Here is a 20760-nt window from a genome sequence, read left to right on the forward strand (position 1 = left end):
GTTTTCCAATATACATAGGGTTTGTTAAAGTGAAAAATATTTTTCGGAAAATATTTTCTTATTTCTCGTGTTCGAGGAAACCAAGTTGCATTACTCCTCACATAAGAACTAGATGATGAAACACAAAGTGGTGTGGTGGATTAATATTTTTTATCCAATTCCCCGTATGTAGTGTTTGCCGTTTTAGTCAAAATTGGGAAAAGGCACCACTTGTAGAGTGCAAACACCTGCCATTGTAATTTACGACACGCAATAGTTAATAGTAAAAACACAACTTTATTTCTTAATAAAACTTATCAAAGTAAGCGTAATATTTGACAGTGACTCTAACCAAGCAATCTCCGGCCCTTTGCCATAGACAGAATATTAGTATTTTCCAACTATCTCTCCCCCAACACTTTCCAAACACATCATGTTGTTCCTGAGAATCGAACTCATGACCTTAACTTCGACGCCTACAATTATGAGACGCCTTTCCTGTACGTTAGACTAGATTATCAGTATCATACCAAATATCAAGATCACAATATGGCAAAAGAGAATTGAATAAAACCTTGTTTATCATTTGGTGTATCCTATGAATGCTTAGTATGAAGTACTTTTGGAGAGTGCCTACTTACATTTAACTTGTTAATTTGCAAAAATACATTTGCTAATAGTAGAGCATAGGTTTCCATGAAATAAAGGTTTTTTTTTTATAACAAGGGAAATTCACAGCCACTACAACTACTATCCTTTGAATGCGCACAGGATAAAACCTCCGCTCCTATGCAATAGCTCACAAACCACATAGGAGAGGTATCCCGCACCAAGCGACGAGCTCAATCCAGGGACAACCTCTTTACTTTTGCCATTCCGAACTTTGAAATCTCTAACATGAAAGTCCCAAGCTTAAACCACTGAGCCACCTCGAAGGGTTTTAAACCACTGAGCCACCTCGAAGGTTCTGGAGGAAGTAGTATATGCTCATTGAATAAATCAATCAAGATACATGGAACTAAAGTGCCAAGTATCACATCAAATGCTGCTAAATGCTAAGCTAGTTATAGCCAAACTAACTATAAAATGAGAAATTATCTCTATATATTATATCGATTTCAGCTTTAAGCTCGGACTCATATCATCGTCACATTGGGTAAAAAACTGTCAAGAACAAGTTTTAGCAAGGACTAGTAACTTGCTACATGTGAAGTACTTGAGCATTTTTAAATAAGACAACTAACTATTCACACGAAAAGGAAATCCCAATGTTTAATGCATGATAAAATTAATCAGGAAAACAGGCACATTTGCCCTCAACAATTCCACAGAATAAAATTTTAAAGAAAATCACTTATGAGCTACGGGTGGGGAATGCTCGGAATCCTATACACTCCAAGAGATGCATTGTTGATGAGAGCAACTCGGATAATATAGGTCCACGGGTAGGTGATGGTTAACCAGCAATGAACATGCTTGTATGTTCGTTAGCAGTTTCCTGTACGCTACGAGATCTTTTCTTCCCCAATAATATTGATACCTACAAGTACAGCATTAACAACTTGTGTATGTCCATTACAACTTGTACAATATGGTCACCCAGCACTGTTGGCAACCTCTGCAGCACGCTGTCTCATCATCTCCATAACAGCAGCCCGCCGCCGAGAATCAGCTTGCTGTTGCAGCCTTCGAAGATGTTCTTTCAAATCTCTGTGAATGGTAATAGAGTTGCAATTTTATGTTGTGAACAAGATTTAGCTGATATCAACAGAGACTAATGAAACCAAGGGGAGACGGAGGGGGGAAAGGAGCGGGGGGGTCAAGGGGATTGCAGCAACATTAAAAATTATTTGTTCATTTAGCTGATATCTACACTGAGACTAACGGGGGAGACAGAGGGGGGATGGGGGTCAAGGGGATTGCAGCAACATTAAAAATTATTTGTTTACTTCTATAATGACATCTATTACTACTGCTACTACCATCATCAGCCTCAATCTAGTGTGGTTTGGCTATATGAATTCTTAGTATGCATTTGACTCCATACGGGAACATTACATTCCAGTATTAAATAACTTGTTTATTACTATTATCAATTGCTGTTTTTAATAAGTGATTACAAGCGCCCACTTGTATAGGGGAGCTTCTCCCAATATTAGTAAATTATTTACCATACAAAAGAAGTGACTGTGAACACCTATACCGGGAGGTAATAGCCAACTGACCTACCACCAAGGCTCATAGCATGGTGGTATTGGTGGGAGTTCCCCACACAAAAGGTGTGTGTGATTTCCACTTCATTCTCACTTCCCCTTCCCCAATACCTAATAAAAAAATTAAAAGCCAACTGACCTGCATCGCGGCACATGACACTCGGATACTTTGCAAGCACGGGCATGGAGTTGAAGAAGGTACCACATTTTCTTACAGAGAACACAACCTCCTGAAGCACGTACTTTGCACTGTATACCATGGCGGAAAAGCCCCTTAACTTTCCGACAGTTTGGATATTGACAATGGGAAGAGCGGCACTGAGATGCATGCACCAAGAGGTCAAGCATCTTCCTAAGCTGCAGAATCAAATCGCAAGATCATTTCAGACTTCATATGTAAGCATAACAAAGAGATTAGCATAGTGCAAAGGAATGTTTTTATCATATACAACCACAACCAGAGATTAGCATATTCTCCTCTTATTTTTAACTTATGGCTTGGGGGTGGGGGTTGAGTGACAGAGAACAGCAAAAAACCACAACCAATATTAATGGCCACGGAAAATGCACCTGCAGAACTCGTTGTTGTCTAGCTTCTTTATTCTGAGCATCACGCTCAGCAATGGATGGGTGATGAGTTAACTTGTGAGGATGATCAACTCCACCATCCTTCTGATAGCAAGCATTACATACATCATAATCAGGACAAGTTTCACACCGCCAACCTTGACCTGTTTCTATGTCAAGATGACAAATATTGCAAGTTGTCACAAAAGCTGGTGCAGTGGGATTATGAAGGTGGTAAAGGACCATCATTGAGGAATGTTTAGCACGCCGCAGGGTATCATATTGGTAATGGTTTCCTTGACAAAGGCTCAAAAATGCCTGCCTTGTATCAAAAAACTCACTCTCAAGAATTTCATCTGGATCCTTTGTATCAGCAGGTACATCATCAATTTCAGTCTGCAAAAGTTAATTCCTCAATCATCAAAATCTACAATATAGCAACACTTGCAAACAAAACTTAAAAGAACTACTTACTGGATAAAGCATATGAATGTCCTTGTGATAGAGAGGATGCCTTTCTCTGGCTTCGAGTTTTTGCTCAACTTCATAGCACCTAAAGAATAGAAGTACAGATAAATGTTACAAAGAAAAGAATAAGATGCTAGAAAAATAAGAGCTGTCATCCATACTTATAAAGAATCTAGCAAAAAGAACTGCAATTGCAGATAATTTCTTTTCTTTTTTTCCCTTTCATGCAGAGTAACTAGTGAAGTTAACTTATTAATCAAATGTGTCTCTCTTTCTTAGGAAGACCATACAATCCACATAACTTATTAAGCACTACAGCCTAAGAAGGGATAGGAACACCAGGAAAAGTGGCCTTCTTCACAAGATACCCCTTGGATAGCAAAGGTTAAGGTTATGGATCTTTGTATATGCTTTGTTTGAGCAGACCAGCATTCTGGAATCTCAACCTTTATTCAGCCAGGAAGGAGGCTTGCTAAGAAAGATTTATCTAATTTCATAGACACACTAAAAAATACCTTAACAACATCCCATTATAAGTCCAAAATGAGCTATTTTACAAAATTCATATCTTCTAAATACTTGGAGCATTACCACCACCTAAGTTGGTTAAGATAAAAAATTGTGTGCCTTTAGATCCTGTCTTTTTTGACTATGAATCAAGACAAAAGGTCGGATGTAATTATTCAGGACAAGTCTACTTCTGGTCATTCTTGAAAAAACAGAATATGCATCCTCTGTATCCATATCTATTCCATGCTATTTAGGACAAATTAAATAATGTATTCAATAATTTATCTTTCAAGACAATTAGATAAATCTCTAAAATTCTAGATTCTCTAAATGTCACACTTATCTCTAAGTTATTTTTTTTCATTTAAACTTTACTAAAAATTGTGGAAACCATGTGTATGCAAGTTGTACGCCAAAAAGAAGATAACCTACACCAAAATATGATCCTCAACAGAAGAAACCAAATCATCAACACAAATAGGTACCTTTTGGGTACACCAAAAGAAACTAGAGACAAAAGACTATTTTACAGATTTACAAAGTTATGGACAACCCCTTCAAAAGTTCTATCTCTCTATTTCCATATTACACATAATGACTAAATAACATTCCAAGACCTTGAACTTCTCTTTGCCTGAAGTTCAGGCCCAACTATGGAACGCCTTCTTCATTGTGCCCGACATCATCCATAGCAATCCAAATTAATCAAGGACCACCCGTCCACAATCGCTTAGCTGCTTGACAATGCAAAAGGCGATGATCAACCTCTTCGCCCAAGCCTCTGCACATGAAGCACCAACCAATATGGGCGATCCTTCTCTTCCTCAGACTTTCTGCAGTCAAAATCCCCCCCCCCCCCCCCAATTCCATCTGCCCAGAAGCATACAGCAAATTGACAATACAAAAGGAGATGATCAACCTCTCTGCTCGAACCTCTGCACATAAAGCAACCAAAACATAGGTGATCTTCCTCTTCCTTAGATTTTATGTCGTCAAAATCACTTCCCTTGTTACCAACCACACAGAAGTAAAGCTTCTTATGCACCCTGGGAAGTCGAGTAGGAAATGTTTGATCCCTCTCTCTCCGTAGTAACCTCTCATAATAAGATTTGACAATGGACAAATCATCTCTATTCTCTTGCCATCTTCATACCTCGAATGCAACATGTGGTGTGTTCTCCCTGTACAAAAGTTCAACCTAGATATTCCTTGATCTCCCAGTCCAGTGGGTTCTTCCTAAATCTCAAATTCCAGTGAACTTCCCTCATGAATCATAAGAACTTGTTGGATAGTCGTCTCTCTTTTCCAAGAAACTACATATATATATGTTGGGAAGCACTTCCCTTAATCAATTCTCCATGCTACATGTGCTCCCAAGATAAAACCCTTCTTCCATTTCCCACCCTAAATGAAAATATTCCACTGGATTCTTCTCATCCTTTCATAATATACCCATCCATAAGTTGCACCCAAACGGGACTGAGATGTTTCTAGTCCTCTACCCCCCTTCCATCATACCATATTTTTCAGCAACCACCCTCCATCCCATATCAAATCCACTTCTCTGGCAGAACTCTGTTGAAAACATTCAGATTTTTTACTCCGACTTTACCCCCATTCCTTTGGAGATGTAACAACTCTCCGGTTCACAAAATGGAACTTCTTTATATCCTCTGTTGTACTCCATAGGAAGTTCCGTAGAAATCTTCCTGGTCTAAGTATCATGCTACCAGGAGCATGCGGAAGTGAAGACATAAAACAGGCCCCCATTCACTTCTAACCAACTAACATTACTCTTGAGAGATACCGAACCAGAGGTAAGTGTACAAACGACTAAACATTAACATCACTTGGTAAATATCGTCTATATAGATCTTTACTTCCATCCCATTTTCCATGTGAACCTTAGATCAACCTCATCTCCTTTTTAACACCTTCAATCATCATAATACCTATGTATGAGATGGAAAAACCATCTTAGATGACCTTCCCTCATTTTATCTTGTATGTGTTACTCACAAATTTTACCAGATGAGAATATATCTAATCTGACTTGCACTCAGCAATAAATTTTTTTTACAGTTTCATTTCTTTTTTTATATGTAGTCCTCCCCTGCTAATTGTCAACCTACCTCCGTTATACGTACATGGGAACAGCTGTTTGGAGTTTAGATGTCGCTAGTTTTTCCAATAAATGTATGGAAAATCACCTATTAGGCATCAGCTGATTGTGCAATGCGCAGCATGCACAAATGTGAAACTATATTGCAAAGATTAGCAAGTTCATGACCAAGAATGAGTGGTCTAGTAAGGTCCTGCTTTGAGAAGACTATCATTTGTATTGTGTGTTCTACCCTTGTTAAACTTACTTCAGCACTCAAAGGGTGCCTTTTAACATTACAAAGAAAAATATGAACCCCAAGGTTTTGGCGATTTTGTTTCATGGATATATAGCTTAGTGGTCACTTAAAAATTAAGTCCCTTTGGATAATCAATCAGAAGACAGAAAACGACACTTTGTTAAACAAGAAAAAAGACAATCCTGAGTACTTTTTTGTCTAGCTTGTTTTTTCTCTGTTCTCATTTCAGATGAGAAGAAGATTACTTGTAGTTGATTCACTTTCAAGTGTGTAATAAGCATGACTCTTATTAGAAAAGTTTTTACAACTCTAATAAATGAAATGAGAGAGGCAAGAGTCATACTTGTCGCAAAGCTGAAAGTTCTTGCATTGTTTGCATACCCAACGATTACCGGATACCATCAGAATACAGCAATGAGTACATGCATGCTGCAAATGGACCATAATAAAATCTTCCTTCATTGGAGAAATAGTTTCACCAAGCTGCGACAAGTAGAAATTTGTGAGGACACAAAAGAATGTATACATAAAAGGAGGAGGTTGATAGTCCATCAGCTTTAAACAAAATAATTTTACAAATAGTCAGTGCTTGATAAGAGAGTGGCAATATATTCCAGAGGAGTATTTACAGAGGAAAAATACTAAATAGTTTAAATAGTTCAAAAGGCTGCAAGCCACAAACCGCGATGTATCTTTTGATGAATGCACAACACATATTAACAGCAAAATCAGTCAACAAACATTCATAGAGGAAGTAGAAGAAGGTTAGGAGTAAATAAAGTGTTTAGAGGCTAAAATTACTTTGTGCATTAGAAGTAGATAATTAGATGCATTTCCAGAATGATCAGATTAATAAAGATGTCTAGAGGATAAAATTACTTTGTGCATTAGAAGTATATCCTTAGTTGCATTTCCAGAAAGATCGGATTGACCAGATGCTTTAAGAGCTCTTTTTGATATGGTCTTCTTCATAGCCCCCTTCTTATGATGTTTCCTCCCATCTTCTTCTTGTTGAAGTTGAAAAATCATATCCTCTGCTGCACCAGGCCAATAGTCTCCATCAAAATAGGGCAGGCGAGCTGCAGTGATTTTAGCTTTACATTCGCCTGTGGTGGTGAAGAAATGGTCAAATAAATTTGTGAGATCCACAACAATCTTTTCCTTCACAGCTTTTCGTAACATTGATAAATACCTGCATATAAGAAAGTGAACTAGTCAAGAACATATACCCCAAAAGAACAACATTAACTCACCATATTAGAAGTTCATCAAAACAGATACCCAAGGATTTAATACTGAAGGACACATTCTAAGAAAAAAACACGTCAAAAAATTATTAAGCTCACCACTCTCTGAGTTTGTCAGATTTTGGGGTTTTCTGGATTTCTGGGTGGCAATATAATATATAATCTTCACCCTTCAGTGGAGGACAAGCCCATATATAGCAACTTGAGAAACCACGCTTTTTGCAATATTCTAAATATCCAATCTGGAATGATCAAAATATAATAAGAGAACTCTAAAAATCTGTAATACAGATATAGAAATCAACAAAAAAAATAATGGCAGAAGAAGATCACCAAAATTTCATGGTACACATAAGTGCGAAGAGCCTCGCCAGATGCAGCTTTGATCTCAGGCCTGAAATATTTGACAGAATCTAGATACGAGAGATAAACACGACGATGATTTGGTTGTGCGCATTCAGATCCAAATTCCTGAACATACATGCCAAAGAGGCACACTTCTACACCCTCAATTTTCTGAAATAACAATAACACCTGAAGGATGCAACTTAATAGTCAGCACTCAAATCCTGATCACCTAATTGCAAGAGAAATGAGCTAAGAAATGACAGACAGAGATCTTATGACCAAATACTTGACCTAGAACCGAAGACAATATAATAGAGTGTAACAGTTGCACAGAATTTATCTAGCCGATCTCAACTAGCTGACCAATCGATTTGTTACATGTACCAAAGAATAATGAAAAGAATTAGTCCACCAATTTATTCCCAAGACAACCATACCAAAATCAAGCTCCCAATCCAATTATTTAATTATTTCACTAATGTATAGGCTTCCCCCAAATAATCTCTTCATGACAGAGGTGGAGCTATTACAAAGTTCAAGGGTGCTGAGGCAATATTCAGGTCAAGGAAAAATGAACAGATATGGAGGGAACCAAATAATTTTACCTGTATAAGGCTCTTATCAAATGCACATCAGGAACACATAATGAGGCGCATGTTAGTGACGTTACAGTGATGTCTCTCAAACCAATGATTTATCAAAAACAATGTCTCACAAACCAATAATCTGATCTACTTTAAACGTAAGAATATACGGTATTAACACATTTCAGTTTCACTCAATCATTGCACCCAAAATATCAACAACAATTATGTGACGACTGGATAGCATTTCAGAGAAACTAATTACAAAAGTTTCTTAAAAAAATTTAGTGCAAAAAAGATATGTTTTGATGACTGTTATTGGAAGACAATTGTGTTAGGTAAGATGTTTCCTGAACTCCTTAAACCAGAAGTAAACTAGCAGTATACCCAACTACTATATAAACTTCAACCAAACCACTTATCGTATCTGAATGTTATACTAATATCCTTGAAAACATGCATTCATTTAATACAAAAGCATTTATTATTTCTATGTAAATATAAGAAAATGTACATTATAGAACATAGTGAATGATAATTAAATTTTGAAGAAAATAAAATAAGATTAAATTAATTCTATAATATCATAACAGAGTCATATGATTGAGAAATATGAAGTTGGAAAAACAAACTCACGAAAAAGGATCTCAAAGTATAATCTAAAAGAATGTGGCTATCGTAGAGACAAGTTCGGCTTGCTTTGGTTTGTTTCACAACAAAGACATCCAAAACTTCAATCTTTGTTTAATTCTGTTTTCACAACCAAACAACTCTATTTTGTAGTAATCAAAAGAAGGGTCAAAGTGTACCTTTGATTTATATGGGAACTCCAGCGGATAGTTCTCTTCTTGAAAGACCTCAAGAAACCTTGATTTCACTTCTAACTTTTTGTCTACTGATGACACAACTCTTACAACAAGCCCTTCAGCACCGGGAACCTGGAAATAAAAAACATATGCAGAAGGTTAACTAAACATACATAAGTGAACCATTGCTGACTAACATATCAATAAACAGAACTTGGAAGAAACACCCGAACAAGACATCTTTTCCAAGAGGAAACAAATTTCTATATTTATTAGGAAAATTGTTAAGCAATTGAGACGGTGCAATCCACAAGCTAATTTATATCCCTACCCAGGATATGAATGAAAGCTAATATTTGACACAGTTCTTAATATTCTCTAAAATGAATGTTACATGAGGTTATCCAACTCTCCAAAGGAAAACATAAAACTGCAAAATGTGAGGACAAGATATTTTACTCTTTTTTTCTGAAAAAGGAAGAGCAGATATATTATTTATGTCACTTTTCTTTAGAAGGCTGAAGCTGTTCCACGGTCTGGACTTGAGCATAAGCAACTATTCTGGTCAAAGAAGTGAATGCAGCATCCACCATAAAGACCAGTGTGAGTTTTATGATGTTTAGAATGCCAATATTTATCATAGCATGACATAGAGCTGTTTTAGAATCTATTGTATTGGGGAGGGGACTGCCTTGATGATGACTATCAATCAAAACTATATCCCATTTATGTATCATTCTCTTATGTTAAACAACGAAACTTTAACATGATGGCTGTAGTGATCAAAACGCAAGACAATTCACTTACCTCATCATAACTTTTTCCTTCACGTTCTGCTCTTTTTTGTCTATCATCCTTCAAAACCCTATCTAATCGAACCTCAATATGATCACTGAGACATGTGCGAGGCAGATCTTTGGCTCCAAGAACAGCACTCTGTGGTAAGGGCTTACGCTCACCTCTTTCAACCTCTATAATATAGCAATTGGGACAGGTATACTCGGCTTGCCCACCATCATTCCTCCTACCATTGAACAATGCACAAATCTGATGTTGCCAAGCTTCACACTTATCACATTGAACCCACTGCACAAAACAGTAATTTTTAATTTGACAAGACAAAAACTATTTAAAATTTCAGAACAATGAAGAGAACATTGTGAGCAGCTGAAAAAAAAGTGTAGAGCAGAAATTTTCAATTTGTTTCTTCAAAACTGATATCTTCTGAAGTAAATTCCAAAAGGTAAGACAATTACCCATTCTTCAGTCTCCTCGTCGTTTTTCTTTTTCTCCATCCTCGCCTTCGGGATAGTGGTCCCATCAACATTAATGGTGTCTCCACGAGCCTCATTATAGCATGGAATGCAAAAGTAGTGTCTAGTATCACCAGTTCCAATGGTATAATACATTGCATTTCGTTTAATACGAGCACCACAAGGAGTACAATATATAGGTGGAGGTTCAAAATTTAGCTTCTCAACTGCACATAATTGACATGAATTTTCACTCATGGAATGTTCCATTGCTTGATTTTTTTCTGCTTTTGCTTTGGTCTGTCAAGTAAAAATGAAATCAAAATCTCACTCCTTGAAATGATAATGTAAACCGATCAAAAAATCAAATAAAAAAATGTCGGTAGAATATATGCCACAGATACTCATATAATGCTGCTATGTTCTCTACCACGTACTGATGAAAGGTAAAACTAAAATTGAGGCTTTAAATGTCTTTTAAAACATCAATCATCAACTCATTTTGAAACACAGATAAGAGTGGCAGTAAGTGTGTATGCTAGACCACTAACAATAGCATTCAAGACAGACCTGGCCAACCCATCGCCTCAGACCAATAATGTGTTCTCGGACTTGCTCTGGGGTGAATAATTCAGTCATTGATACACCCTTTATTGTAGGCTTCCCAGACTTAGATCCACTAGTGCTTTCAGAGGGTGCTGACATATTTTCCTGTTTAGGCTGAACAATGTCCTTTTCAGTCTTAACATTTTCCTGTTTCACAAGACAAGCTGCATTACTTGATACAACAGAATCACCATCAGACTTCCGAATGCAGGAACCATCCAAATTGTCATTTCGTATGTCAATACTCCTGGGACTGACTAGCACAGCCTTAGCAGGAATTTCCATCATTGCGTCAGTGACTTCAGATTTCATTGCCACAGCATTGCCATGCTGTTCAATGGGCTGGGCATTTTGGGTAACGTGAGACTCACTGGCGGTAACTGACATAAAACAATTTTCAGTTTCCACGATAAGAGATTGAGAAGGTTGCTCAATCTTCGGGCGCTTAACTGAATACTGTAAATCTTCTGTTTGAACTGGCACTGAACCCTGCTTGGCAGTCAACCTGGAAGCAATCTCACCGGTACCATAGGATCTACAAGTACCATTAGCAGAAGATGGCATATCAGAATTGCAGCCAGGACGAGCAACTTTCTGTTGTGCCCGTACAAATTTCCTGACAGGAATGCAAACAGGACAGTTTAGATCTCTGCAACGTCTATAGTGATTAATTAAGTCTCTTGTGGCAGGGCAACGAGGATATTGACACTCAAAGGTGCTGCATCGTTCCATATGCTTCACAAGTTTTTGAGCTTTTATGCAATTCTTCTCTGCACATTTCCCTTCAGGAGCAGAACATCCACGTGCATGAGTCAAAAACAATAGCCACTTCTGCTGATTGAAATACTGTCGTTCACGAGGAAGGTGATTAAATCTGCAGATGGAGCTGCTTGCGTTATTGGTGGCAACTGCTCCATTACCAACAGGTTGACCGATCGGTGATCTCTCAGTGCATAAATTATTTGGATAAGCTTCCTCTTTCCTGGAAGTTCTCAGATACAACTCCTCTTGCACATTTTGCTTATCTGAGAAGCTACCCGGTATTTGACTCCCATCTTGCGACTTGGAATACCATTGACCCTGAAATACTGCATCTGAATGAACCCCATTAGAGAAAAAGCTGAAACGACTCTCAGAGTCAGTAACAAACTGTTGTAAATTCAACAATTGAAACATTTGTTCTGAAGGCTGAGACACTGAAAAACAGATATCCTGATGACTAGACGAAGGAGGGAGCAACTGAGTACCTTTAGAATGGTCTTCAATAGAATTTGGCTGAAACTGATCCATGTCAGAGAACTGAAATTGCTCAGCATTGACCCGGGAATGTTGAGCTTCATCATGATTTCCATGCTCAGACTTTACCTGAATACCAATATCAGAAGGAAGCTGAGCTTGAGCAAAAGCATTGCTCCTTGACAAAGTTTGGTGCTGCTGATTTTGCAGCTTCTGTTGGAGTTGAGGTTGAACAAGTTGATGTTGCTCCTGGAACTGCTGAGGTGGCTGTTGAGAATGTTGATGCTGATAGGAAGATAAATGGTTATCTCCCAGTGAATGCTGGGACTGATAGTTCATTTTCGTTGACTGATCAGCTGGTTGAACCTTTACATTTGGCATTTGCCCAGAGGCAGTCAAGTTTGACTGATTGGTAATCAACGGAGAGTTTGTTCTGGAGATGGACTGTAAGGCTACAGCACCCGGTTTTTGATTATTCATGACCATTCCCACAGAAGAAACAGGAAGACATAAGTTTCCAGACCCCGAAGTATCTGCATGACTGATACCATATCTATCACCTGTCCAAAAAAAAAATTGAAAAATTCTCATATATTATTTGAAGTTTGAAACAATCCGACTGCAGGAGTTATTTTATGGGCACTTGTTGAAAGTGGGAGCACCTTGCATTAATGGTTGATGCTGTTGATCGAAGTGCTGCGGCAATGACTTTGGGGAGTTCCCATACGTGGTTGCTGATATATAGCCCTCAGGTGCTGAACCATTCACCAAGTGCAAATTGTTTCCAATCATTCCAAGTCCCCCTCCATTAAGAGGCCCAGTTGACTGTCCATAGGATCTATTCTGAAATCCTGACCTGATTCCACCACCCACATGGCTGCCAACTGTATGGAGTATACGGCTGTTTTGAGCAGCAACATGCTGCTTTTGTTGCAGAGGCTGTGAAACATTCATGGAATCAACACTAGGAAGTGCAGCAATACTATTGGTTGAGTCCAAATTCAGGGAAGACTGTGTGTTAGTGTTGCTATTCAAATTAGCACCACCACTGGCATTAAACCCTGGAGTGGGGATCATTTGGCTTGTCATTCTTTGCCCACTCATTGATGGTACCAAATTATTCCCACCCGAACTGACCAAGAAATTGGAAGTTGGCTGTTGATATCCATTTGTCAAACACCCTGCAAGGATAAGTACAGAGTGAAATAAATCCTTAAATAACCTAGAAAATAATAATACCATCAGCAGAACTAAAAGAAAAGCAAATGTACCACTGGAAGACACATTAGCCATTGGCAAGAAGCTTCCCGCAGAGGATGCAATGGTACTGCCAGCAGCCATGGAACTGTCAACAGATGATGTTCCAATCAGGGCTGAATTCGCACTTTGTGTCATGCCTGGGGTTGGTATCATTGTACCAATGGAGCCAGAAGAATTAACACGAGGGAATCGCTGGTTCTGGTTGTTCATCCGGAGGCTTTTAATCAGGACATGTAACCGGTTCTCCAAAGTTGCTTGATTCAAATACTCTTCCTAATAACATTACAAGGAGCTAAGTCAACAAGCAAAATAAATAGAATGTATTTTCATCATAATACTTTCTAGGAGTCTTTTAGCTTTATTAGAGATTCTTATGCTAGTAGGAAATATAGAGAACTTCTAGTACTTCCATTTTTATTGTTGTTTTGTATAATGTTGGCCTGAAATGATTTTAAATGGGGAACATCATCAGTAGGATTCATATAGCCAACCCCAACGTGTTTGGGACTGAGGTGTTGTTATCTTTGTCATCGTCTTCTCATCATAGCAGAAAGCCGTAAACAACTACATAAAGAACAGAACTGAAATAGCAAACCTTTGATGAAGCACTTTTAAACAAGCCCTCCTCCAAGCGTTTAACTATATCCATAACCTTCTTTGGAGGTTTCTCATGGGATTGCTGCCGCTGCATTAGATAATCGTAGCTGAAAGCAGCAATGTTTCAATACTCTCATCAGTTCTCACCATCATAGAACATATCAGAATTTGCAGTACAATCAATGTCATAATTAGTGATTAAAAGATTCCAAGTGGATTTAAAAGAAAAATGAACAACAGAGACGCGCATCTGTTGGGACTTGGGATAAGCTTAGCAGAGGAAACATGAAATTAATGAACATTTAGGCAGAAAATAAAACTATTTACTTGGCTCACAGAACATCCAGCCACTAAAAAGCACACAAATAATGTAAAAAAATAAAAGTTCTGTACTTTGGCACACAGAAAATAGTCAAATACCTGTCTACCAAATTATATACTTCTTCATGTTATCAGCCAATAATTGGGAAAAATAAAAAAACAAACTGATCAATTGTTGCCCACGAATTGAATAAAATAAACACACACCAAAATGAACTGACCATACCATCAGCACAGTAAACATAAATTTACATGCATTTTAAAAGGGCTAGAACCTCCCAAAATCCAGGAATCAACATAGTATATCCCATGCAATCAGAAAAGCAGATAGCAAAGTCTCTGAAAACTAAAAGAGTTCATGAACAGTGCCTCAATGTTCTCTCCTTCATCCTTCTTTCATTGTTGTATTTAAATAGGAAAACCAATATTCTACCTATTTGAATTGGCAAACCTAAAACAATGATTGACATAGTGAATTTACCATTTTACCCCTATTTATTGTGAAGTGGATGAATTAATAACTTGGGATTTTCAAGAAGTTCAAGCTTTTGCAAAGTAATTAATTGAGGTATAATAGATTAAAAAAATTGTCCTTCCTTGATTTGGTAAAATGGACAAGTAATTAGGCAGGGGCGGACCCACATAGGAAGTATCGGGTGCTCAAGCACCCATTAACTCCGACGGAAATTTTGTATATGCTTATGGAAACTACTAAAAATAGATATAACCAATTCGTGAGCACCCACTAAAACAAAAAGGGCTGACGGGTGCTTTGGTTCACAGAGCAAAGTTAAAAGCTTATGTTGACAGCCTCAACTTTGACAGTTCGAATCCCAGCAAACTGAATTTCTTTTTTCTTTTTTACTCTTTTTTTATACCTATTCATTGTTATTTGCTTGGTTTTTTTGTCCTTTCCGATATATTGTTTTTCACCTTTCTATTTTTTAATATTTCATTTGCTAACTAAACTACAAAAATATAAGTTTTTATAAGGAAACCCTTCTTGGCAAGCAACTTTACGTTAAAGGAAGTGAGCACCCATAACTTTCAAATCCTGGATCCGCTATTGTAACTAGGGACAACTAAAAAAGAAAAAGTGGACAAGTAATTAGGGACAAAAGGAGTATTCACCCTAGAAAGATCTCACAACCAACAATTAAAATTTTATACTAACCTGAGAGAACAGCTTGCATTGAGGCACCTCTCAAAACGTAAGTCAGAAGAGAGTCATATAGGAGGATCCGAGCAAAAGAATAAGTTACATATGAATCAAACAACTAATGATCCCTCCTATCTTCCACTCTACTAGGTCACATTTCATTCAAATAATAAATACATTGGCTTAAAAGGATGTTCTAAATCTAGAAAGCTAACTTGCTCGGACACGGTGCGAGTATTCGACACAGGTGTGGATCCGCATGTCGGATCCTTCATGATTTTAAGATTCAGGGATATGGATCTAGATACGGATACGGGTGCGGGGATGGGTAAAAAAACTAAAAAACTAAAAATATACATAAATATGAGACATAATGGAAAACTTATAATTACCATCGAATGGACCTGGTCTAATTTGGATTAAATAAAACTCTAATTTGAATCAGAACTTTACTTTTAAATGGTAATTGTTTCAATTTCGGTAGAACAGTACATAGGTTGTACTGAAACCCGTACTTACATAAGGAACACTTATAATACCGACATATCATTATAATGAGTCTAACACATCAATGATAGAGACGGTATCATTAGAGTAAATTTGATTACACCAAAAACACAGAGTCAAAATGCAATTCAATTTGAATAGAGTATTTTTCATTTAAATAATACTCTAATTTTGATTTTATTATTCATAGAGGACTCCAAGGGACATGGTCTCACTCATGTAATGGATCATTATCCATGTCCAAAATATCCAGCCAAATTTAGCCCAACATTACCAAATCTAGCCCAAAACCATGATCGAACAAACCCACACCCTCTTTCTTCAAACCACCATGATTACCCACCCCCCACCCCCCTTCTCCAATCACGCATAGAAAGAAGAAACCAGAGAGACAAAACAATGAAGAACCCTAGTGTAGTTCCAAAATGGCGCCGCATCTCCTCCCTCACAAATTCATACACCAATGTGTGCTTAGCACCACACGAAGATTGTAGAAGCTCCTCCACTGTACATTACTCTAATTTATCAAGAAAAAACCTCTGAAGGACATAAAGGACTAGTATAAATCACTATGTAGCTGGAAAAATTGAAGGTATTTGTTTTCGATCTATTCAAATCTTTACTTTGAGATATCAAATTTTCAATTTTCTTCTCTGAATTGTTGGTCAACAAACCCAATCTCGTTTGATCGGATCCGACACCGATCCCAAACCCTTACCCATGTCACTGTCGTGTCAAAACAGGTGCAACACTGAATTTGCCGAGGCTTAGCTAAAAGTTATCACCTATCAAAAAAAGAATTCTCCAAGTATCATAGTCTGACTAAATGTCAAATGTCGAGGAATCAACATGATTTGTCATTATTGAGAGGCAATACATGGAAAAGCCTAGGCAGACAAATGAACAAGATGCTACACAGCTAAGTTGCTCGCACTCTTCACTTCTAGTGTCGCACCCGTGTCAACACGACATGGGTACAGGTGTAGGATCCGTGTCCGATTTGGTCAATCAATTTGGGTACTTTGACCAAATCGACGGGAAAGTATGGATAATTTAAGGATTTCTATAATCATAGAAATACAAAAGCTAAGATGAAATTGAAGAAAATGGAATAGCTTTTATATAGAAATTTCTATGTCACTCCATTTTTCTTTAATCTACTTTGCAGGATTCTCCTCTAAGTACTCCACAAAATATCACATAATTTAGATTTTATAACTCTATTTTTAGAAATTTTAATTATTTTTAGGCAAATCCACGCACATGTATCCATTCATGGGACCATATCACCGAATCTTAAAAACTAGATCACGAAGGCCCGTATAGGACACCCGCTTTTGTCGGAGTTTTCGGGGTATTGCTTACAACTAGAGTCCGAGCAACTTAGCTACACAATTTATAGAACATACGTTATTCTCATATGACCTCTTATATATTCTACAATAAAACAATATTTTCTTCTAAAGGTGAAGGAAAGCTAGTGGCTCATCAACTTTGACAAACTAGTCTTCACAATATTAATAAGTTAGTCACTGACGGCTTGCTACTTTAGTTTATCTGCACCATCCAAATCTCAAACCCCTCCCTGCCAAAGGCAACAGCATAATGGAAGGAAGAAAACACCTTGGAGACATTTTAATGGATGCAAAGAACATACTTTCTTACATCTTATTTGATATAAAAATCCGAGCTCTCGAGAAATCAGGCTCCATATTTAGCACATTGCTATGGACAACCGGATTTTGCATCTGCATAGTAAGAGGATTTCCACTCTGCTGGGGTAGCCCAGGCAGAGAAGTGCCACTTTGATTTGGAACCTGCCCTGAGATCTGCCCGGACATATGCTGCAAATTCATTTTTATCTTGTATCCTTCCAAAGAACATGTACTTCATAGCACAGACTATAAGCATTCCATCAAATAGATGAGAATCCCACACTTACTCAGCTGGGTAGGCCTTATATTCATCCAACCATTTTGCCGTGAAATAAGTTTACAGTATCTGTAATACTGCAGTCAAGACAATACCAAGAAATAAGTTAAGACTGGTTTGCCTGATTGATCATTGCATATATAAGTACATTTGGTAACAAGACCATCAAAAAACCATAATACACTAGTACACAATGAATCTATATCAGGGTGATCACTGTCCAAAAGGAGCTAGCTAATTAGACAAAATCAATGTGAAAAAAACTTAAGAAGAGAAGACTGTCGAAATAAAATGATACAGGAAAAGAATGGCACTAGCGACGATATTGAATCCTCAACTCTACATTAAAAAACTGAGTGGTTTCTTCTCCTCAATTCAGTTCGGAAAAGAAATATATAGGTATAAGAACAAAGTACATTCTAATCTAATATCCACTTGCATTTTCAGACCCATGGATCAACAAATACACTCATCTATTAATGAAGCTAATATTACACTCCCCAGAATCCACTTGACTGAGTTCCTAAATTTCCAGCTTGACCTCAACCAGACACCAAAATGAAAAGAAAAAGGGAGCAAGCTTCACCAACTAAAGACATGTTAAACCATTTTATTTTATATATCAACCAATTTTTAAGGTTTAGAAATTAACAAGTTACATTCTTTTCTGATTACACTGCATTTTCAGACTCATTGATCAACAAACTACACTCATCTATTCCGTGAAGCTAATATTACAATCCCTTACTAGATTAGGTTCCTAACATTTCCAGCTTGACCTCAGCCATACCCCAGAGAAAAGAACACTGGAACAAGCTCCACCAACTAACAACAAAAACAACATACGCTGTGAAATTGCACAAGTGGGATCTCGGGAGGATATAGCGTACGTCAACCTTACCCCTACTCAAAGAAGTAAAGGTCATGTTTCCAAAGTATCCTAGGCTCGAGTGCAGCTATCTCCACCAACTAAAGATGTGCTAAAATCATTCTATTTCTATACATTGAAACCATTTTTTAAGTTAAAAAATACCTGAACAAACAAAAAAGTGAGTTTCTCGGTAAGGATACCAAAAGCCCCAATTTTCCCCAGCTAAAATCAGCAACAATAAAACAACCAAACTATAATTTGAGCATAAATCCAAACGCAACCACAAATTATAGCATTTTCAATTACATTACGACAATTCATATACCAAATCTTCGAAATTCATAAAACATTACCACATATTCGCTGTAATTCACCAACGTCCGATTCCAGCTGCCTCTAGCACAGAAGAGAATAAAATTAGTCAAAATTAACGAGCCGCAGAGATCAACAGCAATAGTAGATGCTCCGATGAAGGTGGAAAAGACGGCGGCGGCGGTGGAGGTGGCGATGACCGTAGTTCCGATGGGGTAGATGGCGATAACCAAAAGAGAGTTCAGAACCGGGAGATGATAGAGTCAAAGGGTCGAATTAGGAAATCTTCAGGTACGGAGGACTCATATATATATTAGGGGTAGAAGAGTAATTTGACACACGACAATTTGTTTCCTCTTTTATGAATTTTTTTTATTTATTCTCGATGAACTATTACTTCATCCTTAACCTTTAAGTTAACTTCTAATACATCTTTTTTAATAAAATACATTAATGTTTTAATGGATATTTAATACAAATTATTCGTATTTAATTGTCTATTTTTAATTATTTTATTATACGGTATGTGTGTCAATAAAAGGAGAAAAAAAATATACCCTAATGCGTATTGTATTCTCCGCCTCATGTTCATCGTCTCTACAATCACTCGCCCTTTCACTCTAATTACATTTTTAGAAATCTTAGATTCAATCTTTTAGGTTAATTTCGACAAGTGTTCACACTGTTTATTTATTATTTCTTAAAATAAATTTCAGATCCAAATTCAATCCTTGAAATTTTAAATGAGATTCTTTGAATTTTACAAAAAATTGTCATCCATTTTCGATAATTTTTTCCTACTGTTAATGAAAATCATTTTTGTTGATTGTGCGCGTGATATCCACCTTTCTCACGTGGAAATTGCAACCAAACAAACTTTCATCCATTTACACGTCAGTGTCACGCAGTTATTTCCCAAACCAAAAAACCTAAAGTCCCTTCATTTTCCCCCAGAACACTTTCGGGTCGAAGAAGAAGAAGAAGAAATCAATGAACAAGATAACTTCGACATTGGAACTTCATGATTAAGAAGAAATCAGTGAAGAAGAGATATATTTTGATGATCAACTCCAACTTATTAATGAAGAGAAAAAAAAAGGAGAAATAAGAGAAAAATGAGAGAAATTAGGATTAAAGGGGGAAGAAAAGCGTTGGTAGGTGGTTCAAGGATTCACATCCGCGCCCTCAAAACGTCTTCATGCATTCAAGCAACGTGAGATTACATTTTGCGACACATCAGCCCACAATATTTAAAAAAAATAAATTGTGGGCTTTTCAAGAATTAATAGGAAAATGACATAACTAAGATACCTAATGGGAAAACCCTAAAAAGTTTAGGGACATGTCTATGAAATGGTACATAAATGTTATCAAAAGTTTATTTTTGATACACATAAACAAAAACACAAACAGATTTTTATATTTATATCAGTTGTATGTATGGTTTTTTGGAGTTAATGATTGTGAAAAATATTAAAGTGTGTTGTATGTGTTAGTTACACTATATATCTAACAAAATTGTATGTGTTGGATATAGTTAGATTGACTGAAAATATAATGCTCCTAACAAAATCGAAGTTAGAATTCAAAGTTAATTAATTTGAAATTTTAATTTTATTAAGTT

General features: G+C 37.0%; 1 protein-coding gene across 4 annotated transcripts; it reads right to left on the minus strand.

Annotated features, from left to right (window-relative positions):
- Positions 1 to 1055: 1055 nt before the first annotated feature.
- LOC101246749 (histone acetyltransferase HAC1-like) lies at positions 1056 to 19416 on the minus strand. 4 transcript variants are annotated; one of them, XM_010316987.4, is made up of 18 exons: positions 19178 to 19416; positions 17687 to 18030; positions 14033 to 14141; positions 13449 to 13710; positions 12840 to 13358; positions 12189 to 12737; positions 10906 to 12029; positions 10339 to 10635; positions 9890 to 10168; positions 9086 to 9214; positions 7678 to 7878; positions 7444 to 7586; positions 6977 to 7289; positions 6441 to 6580; positions 3234 to 3312; positions 2763 to 3155; positions 2332 to 2549; positions 1056 to 1689 (listed from the first exon to the last, which is right to left on the minus strand). In XM_010316987.4, exons 2-18 carry the CDS (start codon positions 17875 to 17877, stop codon positions 1575 to 1577), a joined length of 5061 nt encoding a protein of 1686 aa, XP_010315289.2. In that variant the 5' UTR covers positions 17878 to 18030; positions 19178 to 19416; the 3' UTR covers positions 1056 to 1574. The 4 variants fall into 4 exon arrangements, with proteins under 4 accessions (XP_010315289.2, XP_010315288.2, XP_069152233.1 ...); XM_010316986.4 differs by having other exon boundaries at positions 10906 to 12035; XM_069296132.1 differs by having other exon boundaries at positions 17679 to 18030; positions 19178 to 19414.
- Between the last annotated feature and the right edge of the window lie 1344 nt (positions 19417 to 20760).

This window comes from Solanum lycopersicum, chromosome 1 (genome assembly GCF_036512215.1).
Source record: "Solanum lycopersicum chromosome 1, SLM_r2.1".
NCBI lineage: Eukaryota > Viridiplantae > Streptophyta > Magnoliopsida > Solanales > Solanaceae > Solanum > Solanum lycopersicum.

Bases quoted from the DNA above. Each gene is read 5' to 3' on its own strand.
- LOC101246749 (XM_010316986.4), bottom strand. From the start codon at position 17,877: ATGAATTTGCAGCATATGTCCGGGCAGATCTCAGGGCAGGTTCCAAAT. The intron at 12,738-12,839 runs GTGCTCCCACTT...TTTTTTGGACAG, and splicing joins GCATCAACCATTAATGCAAG to GTGATAGATATGGTATCAGT. The intron at 3,156-3,233 runs GTAAGTAGTTCT...TAACTTTTGCAG, and splicing joins ACATTCATATGCTTTATCCA to ACTGAAATTGATGATGTACC.